This window comes from Chlorocebus sabaeus, chromosome 24 (genome assembly GCF_047675955.1).
Source record: "Chlorocebus sabaeus isolate Y175 chromosome 24, mChlSab1.0.hap1, whole genome shotgun sequence".
In the NCBI taxonomy this organism is placed as follows: Eukaryota; Metazoa; Chordata; class Mammalia; order Primates; family Cercopithecidae; genus Chlorocebus; species Chlorocebus sabaeus.
The window spans coordinates 81,223,719-81,233,234 of NC_132927.1; the positions used below are offsets into that span (position 1 = coordinate 81,223,719).

The window sequence follows — 9,516 nt, forward strand, 5'->3', positions numbered from 1 at the left end:
TTATTTTCAGCCTGAGTGACTTCAGCTGGCAGCAGGGGAGGGGGTGGGAGGAGATGTAGACAGAGGCAGCAGGTTCGGCCCAGCGCTCAGGACAGTCTGCAGCCAAAACTGGGGCTTCATCCCTGCCTCTTGGGGCTGACCAAGAGGACTCTCTCCTGCTGCATGGGGGCACTGGCTCCTCAGGCAGGGGACTCCCCATTCCTGCTTCTCCCCTGAGCACCTCTGCTCCCTCCCAGCTCAGACTTTGTAACCCCAGAAAGGGCCCGACCTCCAGGCCAAGTCAGAGGCCCAGTGGTCTGTGCCACCTGGGTGGGATACCTGACCCAAGGGTTGCCCCCAGAGCCCGGGTGTCTGGTGTCTTGTCTCTCACCCAGCAAACCTGCACCATGGGCCACCTGGGGCTCCCTCTGGGACTGTCCCACCTGCCCATTGCTCCCCCTGGAAGAGTTCCTGGTATCCGCCCACCATCCTGGGCTCTGCCATGCAAGGATAGAGGAAGGAATTCAGGGAGGAAGCAGAGGATGAGAGAGCCATGAGAGAAGGCCAGCAAGTAGCCGATGCTGGGGGGTGTGGGAGGGAGCAGGGCACCCTCTCATGGAAGAGGCAGTGACACGGCGGGCTGTTCTTGAAGTGGTCGGACCTCCTGCTTATTTTGCACTGGCTGTCTCCGAGAAGGCCTCCCACTCTTCCCAGCCTGGTGCCCTGGCATCCGCTGGTGCCTGCAACCCGCTGTGGGCCCCACACTCCAGTCCTGTCTTCACCTTGGCATGAACTGCCCTCCCCCAAGACGGGGATCTCCCAGTGGGCAGGGCCAGCTCCCTCTCCTCTGGCCTCCCAAAGGGAAAGCAGAGTCCTCTCTTCGAGAATACCCCCTCCCACCCCAGACAGAATGGCCAGGAGAGAACCCAGTCCCATGGCTGCTGCTGGGACTGCTGAGGAGCTCTGTGGCCAGATGTTTCCAACTAAAACTGCTGCACCAGGGGAGGGCCCGCCAGCTGCCTCCTCCCAGAGCTCAGGGGCCTCCTGCCCTGTCACCTTCTGCAGCTGCTGGCCGGGGGCAGGACTCCAGGGCCCTGGGCTGTGTAGGTCCCGGCAGCAGCTGCAGGGCGGGGCCCCAGGGCAGCTCACAGGCCAGATGGCTGCCTATGTCTGGAGAGGGTCTGCCTGAACCACCACCGCCGTGACAGTGGCAGTGTGACAGTGTCCTGTCATTCTACACTTGAGACTCAGCCAGTCACAGGGGCTCTGAGGACTGCAGGCTGGCCAGGATCCCAGTACCAACTCTGGGCGCTCTCTGCCTGGGACAGCCTCCCTTCCCTGATCAGCGTGGGGCAGGAGGGACCTGAACCCAGACATCCCGACCTGAGAGGCACAAGGAGTTTCTCTCCCACTGTCCACTCCCCCTCCTCTAACCCATTCCTAGCTGGGCCCACCTTCCAGGTCCTACCCTAGGCTCCCGAAGACAGCATCCTGACCCTCCTTGTGTACCACAACCCCCATTAAGTGTACAGGCTCTCTCTGTCCCGCCAGCCAGGCAGGGCAGGCTAGGCTGTTTGCTGCCAGCCTGGAGTGGGGAGCTATCAGCCTGTTGCCCAGAGCCCCAGGGTGGCAGGCCACCCCTACTTGCTCTGAAGGCTCAGCGGCTGGGGGTGTGGGCAGGCAGGGCTGAACTGCTGCCACAGAGGAGTCAGGATTGGGGATGGTGGGACCATTGGTTATCACTCACAGAAGCAACTCTCATGCATTCACTCAACAAACATTTACTGAACACCCACTTGCATCCTGCCAACTTTTAAGCACCAAGTGAACAAAACAGCCCCTTCCCTTTTGGAAGGAGATGGGATATCCCACAATCACAGGACACCAAGAATGGGCTGGAGAGGAGGGTATGCAGCCCAAGGGATTGGGAGGGAGTTTAGCTAAGGTGGGCAGGAACGGCCACCCTGACTAAGGAGTGGACTTTGAGCAGAGACAGGAATGAAGAGAAGCCAGTGAAGGGTTATTTGGGGAAGAACATTCCAGAACCTGAGAGCTTGCTGAGTGCCAGGCCCTCTAGTTAATTTTCACAAAGACCCCAGGATGCACTCTGATTCCCATTTTGCAGATGAGGGTTATTGAGGTTCAAAGAGGTTAAAGGTTTGGTCGTGCTCAAGATTGGGAGGGGCCAGGGCAGGGCTCTGATCTAGGCAGGGCAGGAAGGGAGCAGTCACATCTGGGTTCACCCTTAGCTTACTTGAATTCAGCTATTCCTGCTGGTGGCCGGGGCAAGGCAGATGATTATTTAAATGGGTGGAGGGAGGGGAGTTGGCCTTCCTCAGGAAGGGGTCCTCAGGGTGGGTGGCCAGCAGCGATGGGAGCCAGGCCTCTGCTGTCCCTAAGCTGGTCTCAGTGGCTGTAAGTGCAGTGTCATTCCAGGGGTCCAAGCTGCAGTTGCCAGGTTTAGGAAATAAAGATGCAGGCCATCCGGTGAAACAAGGAATGATATTTTAGTATAACAACGAGGCCTTCCTTCCCAGACTTCAGATCCCACTGTGGGCTCCACTCCTCCTGCACACATATACCTGGCTGGGTCCTGTCCTTTGTGATCCAGCCCCTCTTCCAGCACCACCCCCACCCCACTGCAGGGCCTTGGCCAGGGTGACTCCTCCACTACATCCTCCATTTCCCGGACTCCAAGGCAGAGCAGAATGAAACTGGCTGAATTCAAATCCTGGTTCAGTGACTTACTGCCTAATATATGGCCCTGGGTATCTTACCTAACGTCTCTCATCAAAAAGGTATAAAAAATAAGAGCATCTAGTTAATGGGACTGTTGTGAAGATGATCGGGTGGTCTAGAGTACCTTGAAACCTGCTCAGTCAAGGGCAGCCCAGGTTGCACCCCTGGGAAAAGGCTCCACCTGCCGGGGAGAGACCCTAGCCCCGACAAACACACTCTACTTCTCTGGCGATTTCTCTGTCCCAGAAGCAGGCGTCCCCCTCACATCTTCTCAACGCTTCTTTGTCCTGAACACTTTCCCCCACTCCTCCCTACCCCCACTCCCATGCCAGCCCCTGTCCGGAGTCTCCTCCTCTTTGAACACTCTCCTGTCTACCCTGGGCTCTGGGGGGCTTCCGACTCCCTCTGTTATGGCGTTTGTCCCCACCATGCCACGATGTCTGCTGGGAGGTGCCCGTTTTCCGTGCCTCTCTGCGCTGGGTCCCCCATAGACGCTGGGCTGGGGTCTGTGGAGAGGGTGGAAGTCCCCGTTCTGGACTCCAGGATCGAGATCCTGCTTGAATGTTTGGAAGAGGGTCCCAGCTGAATTAAATTCAAAAAGAGGCTTTCAAGGAAGAAGGAGGTGTCATCTTTGCAAAATTAACGACCCCCAATCCACGCACCCCCTACCCCATCCCAAGGCCGGCGCCCTGAGAGGTGGCAGGAGGCCGGGGTCCCGGGTTTACCCTTGGGTGACTGCCCAACGCGGGCTGGGATAGAAGCGGACCCTCGGAAGGGTTCCCTTTGCAGACTGGCGCAGTGAGGACCCCATGCCTGGAAAGGTTGGGAGGTGGGGGACCCAGGCCAACGCGCCAAGTATCGCGAGAGACCCCCAGCCCCCGCGCAGTGCCCTAAACCCCCCTCTCACCCCAGCGCCCCTGCTGGCTGCGCGCGGGGCCCGGCCGGGAAGGGGGGGCGAGAGTGACCTCAGCGGTTCCGCCGCTCCGGGAAGTAGCTCGGCCCGCCCCCTCCGGCCCCCGCCCCGAGTTTCGCTCTCTCCGGGGCGGGGCGATTGGCGGGCGGCGCTGGGCCAGCCAAGTTGGAGCGCGCCCCGCCCGGCGCCCTCGCCGTCCCCGCGCCCTCCCCGCCGGGGCGCGCTGCCCGCAGCTCCACGAGCGCCAGGGCCCCACTGGGGAGGGCGCGCGGCGCGGGCGGCGACCGGAGAGGAGCACGGGGCGGCGGAGGTGAGCGCGGGGGGCGGGCTCCCGGCTCTGCCCGCCCCGCCCGCCGGCCCGCTCCCCGCGGCCGCGCTGCCATAAATGGGGCCGCCGGCGGCGGCATCTGGTGGGCCGGGCGGCAGCTGGAGGCGGCGCGGAGGCGTGGGGCGGGCGGTGGCGCAGCCACCGGGGCGTCGGGGACGCTGCGAACGAGTGGCCGCCCGGGAGTGAAGTTCAGGAGCGCCCGGCGGGGACGCGCGCAGGTTTGCGCGGCTCTGGCCCCTGCGCCAGAGTCCCGGGACCCGCCCCCGCGGCGGAGTGGCTACTGTTTACTTTCGATCGAGTTTTTCCTGCTCGGGGCAGGTGCCCGCGGCGGCTCCGGACGGGCGGTTGTGCGCGTCATTCCCGCGCCGCTCTTTCCGCGCTGCCTGCAGCTGGGAAGGGCGCTTCGCGGGCGTCTCCAGGCGCGCTGACGGGCGTCCCGTTTGTGCCCAGGTGATGACGGCGGCGGCATGGAGTTTCCTGAGCACGGCGGACGGCTGCTGGGCCGCCTGAGGCAGCAGCGCGAGCTGGGCTTCCTATGCGACTGCACCGTGCTGGTGGGCGACGCGCGCTTCCCAGCCCACCGTGCAGTGCTGGCCGCGTGCAGCGTCTACTTCCATCTCTTCTACAGGGACCGGCCCGCGGGCAGTCGCGACACGGTGCGGCTCAATTGCGACATCGTCACGGCGCCCGCCTTCGGCCGCCTCCTGGACTTCATGTACGAGGGCCGCCTGGACCTGCGCAGCCTGCCTGTCGAGGACGTCCTGGCGGCCGCAAGCTACCTGCACATGTATGACATCGTCAAGGTCTGCAAGGGCAGGCTCCAGGAGAAGGACCGAAGTCTGGACCCAGGGAACCCTGCCCCTGGGGCAGAACCTGGTCAGCCACCGTGCCCTTGGCCTGTCTGGACCGCGGACCTCTGCCCAGCTGCCCGAAAGGCCAAGCTCCCCCCGGTTGGGGTCAAGGCTGCCCTCCCTCCTCGAGCATCTGGGCCTCCTCCCTGCCAGGACCCAGAAGAGTCAGACCAGGCCCTGGACCTGTCGCTGAAGCCTGGCCCAAGGCAGGAGCGGGTCCACCCACCGTGCATCCTCCAGACACCCCTCTGCAGCCAGGTGCAACCAGGGGCCCAGCCACTGGTGAAGGATGAGCGGGACTCACTGTCCGAACAGGAGGAGAGCAGCAGCTCTAGGAGCACCCACAGCCCCCCGAAGCCACCTCCTGTTCCTGCAGCCAAGGGCCTGGTGGTGGGCTTGCAGCCGCTGCCTGTCAACAGAGAGGGCAGCCGGGAGCTGGAGCTGGATGTAGGACGATTGGCGAGTGAGGACGAGGTGGGGCCTGGTGGGCCCCTCTGCATCTGCCCGTTGTGCAGCAAGCTGTTTCCCAGCTCCCACGTGCTGCAGCTGCACCTCAGCGCCCACTTCCGTGAGCGAGACAGCACCCGGGCCCGGCTCTCCCCTGAGGGCGCGGCACCCACCTGCCCGCTCTGCGGGAAGACCTTCTCGTGCACATACACACTGAAGAGGCATGAACGGACACACTCGGGTGAGAAGCCGTATACGTGTGTGCAGTGTGGCAAAAGTTTTCAGTACTCCCACAACCTGAGCCGGCACACCGTGGTGCACACTCGAGAGAAGCCGCATGCCTGCCGGTGGTGTGACCGCCGGTTCACGCAGTCTGGGGACCTCTACCGCCATGTCCGCAAGTTTCACTGTGGCCTCGTCAAGTCCCTTCTGGTGTGATGCATCCCTGTGGGTCCTGAGGGTGGAGTGGAAGGGAAGGGATGGGCCCTCCCAGGTGGGACACTGCATGGGGTGTGAAGCCTGGCCAGGTGGAGGTCCCTGCTCAGGCCGGATGGCTCCACCCGCCTGGCAGTGAGAATGCTGCTGCTTCCTGGAACTTGGCCTCAGACTTGGTGACTTGGGCAGCCTTCCTCCCACCTTGCCTCTCCTTTCCCCTCACTCCCCAACTCATTCCGGCCCCCCAGGCTGTGCCCTGCCTAGGCTGTGACACTATCTTCCTCTCCCGTCCCCTCCAGCGAAGTTCTGAGGGGTGTCCAGCCAGCACCTGGCTCTGCCCCAGTTTCTCCGTGTGAGATGGCGCATCATCTCCTGGCCCGGGCCTTTCCTGACAACCTCTCTGGCAGGCCTGGGGAGGCCTTCATGAGCCTGGCCCCACGCTAGGTGAATTAGTCACATGTCAGAAAAGTTGTTGGTGTGCATCCCGATGGGGCGCTGGGAGGGAACAGGACACTCCTGGGGAGTGGCAGCAGGAACCCCTGCCAGGAAGGCCTGGGGCACAGTGAGTGCCAGCAGGGGCCATCTGGGCACAGCTGGTGTCTTGGGGTGGGGGGGGGGGTGCAGCCCCAGTAGGGATCCTAAGGCAGCAGAAGTAGAGCCAGCTAGAAGCTGAGTGGCTGTGGTGTCATTGGGGATGTGGGTCCATGAGAGAGTGCAATTATGACCACACTGTAACTTTGGGCAGAGAAAGTGGGAATTTGGAACTGGATTCTCTTCAGACCCAGCAAGAGCCTCCCGAGGCGGCCAGATGTCTGCTGGTGGCTGCCCAGCCTCATGCTTCTCTGTCTGAGTGCAGGTCTAGGACGCCTCTGGGCATCCCCCAGGGTGGGGCTTGGGCCACTGAGCTCTGTACTGCTGCTGGGCCACCGTGGGCCTTACCTTGAAGGTCACTCTGCCTGCTAGAGGGGCTCCCTGGAGCTGTGGGCATTTCCATGCACTGACTGAGCAGAGGCAAAGGTTGCTCTGTCCGCCAAGGGCAGGGTTTGCGGGCCTTCCTTTCCCCACGGCGAGGCATGGGTGAAAGTGGCCATGGCATCAGGGGTAGGGGCAGGCGAGGAGTGGGAGTCGCAGCACCCTGGCCTCCATCCACAGCCTTAGACTGACACTCCTTGCACATGAATAGAATATGAAGACCACGACCCCCGCACATGTCGTTGGTTCAGGTCGCCCTGCTTTGCCTGCCTAATTAAGCAAATCTTGTTGCCAGAACCTCACTGGCCTCTGGGGGTCAGCAGGTGCAGAGCCACCTGGACACCTGGAGACCACCTGGGATGTTTCCTCTGTGGCTGGAAATGGCCTTGACAGCAGAGTCCAGCCAAGTCTACATTATTTTCTCTTCTCCTGACAACACTGGATGTCATATTTATTAACCTGGTCTGGAGTGAAAGACCGTCCCTAGTGCATCTCCCACATGCCCAGGGCTCCTGGTGTGCTGGGTGCCAGCCTGGGAGCCCAGTGCTTCTAGGTGATGCCCCCGGGGCTCAGAGGCCCTGGATGGCTTTGGCCTCAAGACAGCTGGGGGAGGGGCCCTGCTTCTGATTGTCCTGGGCCCTAGCCCCTACCTCTGCAAGGGCTCGGTGTGATGTGTTCCATAATCGGGGGTGTGTGTGTGTGTGTGTGTGTGTGTGTGTCCATGCGTCTAGCACATGGCAAGGCCCAAGCCAACCCAGCACGCCGCAGATGGGCAGCTACACTGTCGCCCAAGCACGGAGATGTGGCCGTGGCACTGGTTCCCCCAGTGGTTTCCATGGGGGAACTTCCCTTTGCTGGGGTGGGCAGCCTGCCCTGAGCTATCAACACTGGATTTGTTGTCTTCCGCACAGCTACTGTGAAGATAATGTAAGGAGAAGTGGTCAGTTTTAATTTTATAAGTGACACAGTTGTGTTGAAATATATACATGTACATATATTTAAGACACTAATTGTGTGGGAGAGTTTGGTAGAGGCCTGTGCAGACACAAGGCAAGCAGAGTCAGGAGGGTGGGGGTCTCCTGGGCCAGGTCAGCACCTGTGGATGCTCTGACCCCGGGGGTTGGGGACAGCTCCGGACTAACCCCAGCAGACAATTGTTGGTGCACAGTGTCTAGGAGGCGTGGGAATGGGTGCTGTCTTCCTCTTTTCACATCATGGCGACAGTAATAAAGCCCACCTCCAGTGGAAACAGCAGTGACTATTCCTGGGGACGGGTGGGGATAGGTGTCCCAGATGCCACCACGTGCTCATGCTGGTGGATGGGGGAGGCTGGGACAGGGCTGAGGTGGCACCCCCTCTTTCCCCAGGTTTGTCCCCAGCTGCCAGTGTTTGGGGGAGGGGAGTCCAGGGAGGCAGATCTGTCAGGGAGGTACAGAACGCAGGCCAGCTTGGGCACAGGAGGCCACAGTGGTTTCTTGCCCTGGGGAAGGAGGCTGGCCCCTGGAGGAAACCTGCGAACCTGGGGATGCCGAGGCCCTCCCCACTACCCTACGCCCTTGGGCCTCTGGCGGGTGGGAGAAGAAATTTCTAGAGCCCTGTGCCAGGCTGGGCTGGGCTCTGGGCTGATGAGGCTGGGGTGGGCAGTTCCACGCCGCCTCCGTCCTGCTGCCTCCAGAGGCCTTGCAGGGGGTCATTAGCCCTGAGCCCTCCCTGAGGGGAGCACGGCCTTCCTTTCCAGGCCGGATGGGGCAGGGCCTCCACATGTGCTGTCAGCGTCAACACAGTGCCCTCTTGGCTTGAGAAGAGCCGGGGTAAGCCCCAGGCCCAGGACAGGGTGGGGATGATGCTGGCCCGAGGGTCCTCAAAGTCAGGCTGAGCTGGTGTGCAAGGGCCTGCCCCTCTTCCCAGTCCTGACCCCAAATATAGGTCCTTCCTCCTGGGAGGTCGTGCTGGCTCCTCCCCTACCCACCCCCACACCCACCCTGCCTCCTGCTGAGCCTGGACCAGTGCCCTGTCCTGCAGGGAGGCCCTCTCATGTTCCCCGTTGGGCTCATGACTCAGCCCAGGCCTTCTCAACCCAGAGGAGGAGGCTGTTGCTATGCCAACCATGCAGGAAAGGAGGATGGTCTGCTGTCCCCTAGGGTGCATGGGGCTTCCTGGGGCCCCTCCAGCCTGCCCAGCTCTGCCACACTGTGCTTACACTCAGCTGACTGCTAGAGCTGTCACCGAAGCTTTCAGTCCCACTCCTGGCCAGGTTGGGCCTTCTGGCACCCTCCTTGGAGGCCATCCAGCCGGCTTCCTTGGCTGGATGGTAAACTGAGGCACATGGAAGGGACCAGTACTGGTCCACGGTCCCAGAGCCAGTTGGTGGCAAATCCAGGACTTCCTTCCACCAACTCCAGGAACCTTAAGCTGTTTACCCACAGTGCTGAGCACAGGGCACCAACGCTGTCAGAGGCACGTGGCAGGTTGGGGCAGCAAGGACAAGGCCAGAGGGAAGGAGAGGGTCAGACTCTGTGGAGGAGGTATCCCAGGAGGCTCCCCAGGAAGGGTGACGTCTCAGGAGCCTGCGAGTGGACAACACGGACACAGGCACCAGGCTAGGGGCCGGCACCCCACAAAGGCCCAGTCATGTCAGCCCAGGTGCGTGGATACCACCCTGGGGAGGCTGCCTTGCAAGTGGGAAGCAGGTGAGTCGGCAGCCTTGGCCCCTCCCGCCCCCTCCCCAGCTCCTGCCCACTCCCACACACACCTGGTCTTACCTCTTTCTAGTGTTCCTAAATGGTGCTGAGTTCTTCCCGGTGTGGGAGGCTCCACTCTACAGACACGCCTGGGGAGTATGGTAACAAACA

The 9,516-nt window shown here is 62.0% G+C and overlaps 1 protein-coding gene and 1 long non-coding RNA gene across 2 annotated transcripts; one reads left to right on the forward strand and one right to left on the reverse strand.

Annotated features, from left to right (window-relative positions):
• Window positions 1-1,650: 1,650 nt before the first annotated feature.
• Window positions 1,651-3,713, reverse strand: LOC140710145 (uncharacterized). The gene is made up of 3 exons (XR_012091105.1): window positions 3,626-3,713; window positions 3,146-3,300; window positions 1,651-2,424 (listed from the first exon to the last, which is right to left on the reverse strand). It is a non-coding gene; the product is annotated as an uncharacterized lncRNA (long non-coding RNA).
• Window positions 3,714-3,793: 80 nt separating this feature from the next.
• ZBTB42 (zinc finger and BTB domain containing 42) lies at window positions 3,794-7,037 on the forward strand. Its single transcript, XM_007988002.3, has 2 exons — window positions 3,794-3,941; window positions 4,410-7,037. Exon 2 carries the CDS (start codon window positions 4,427-4,429, stop codon window positions 5,693-5,695), a length of 1,269 nt encoding a protein of 422 aa, XP_007986193.1. The 5' UTR covers window positions 3,794-3,941; window positions 4,410-4,426; the 3' UTR covers window positions 5,696-7,037.
• The last annotated feature ends 2,479 nt before the right edge of the window (window positions 7,038-9,516 follow it).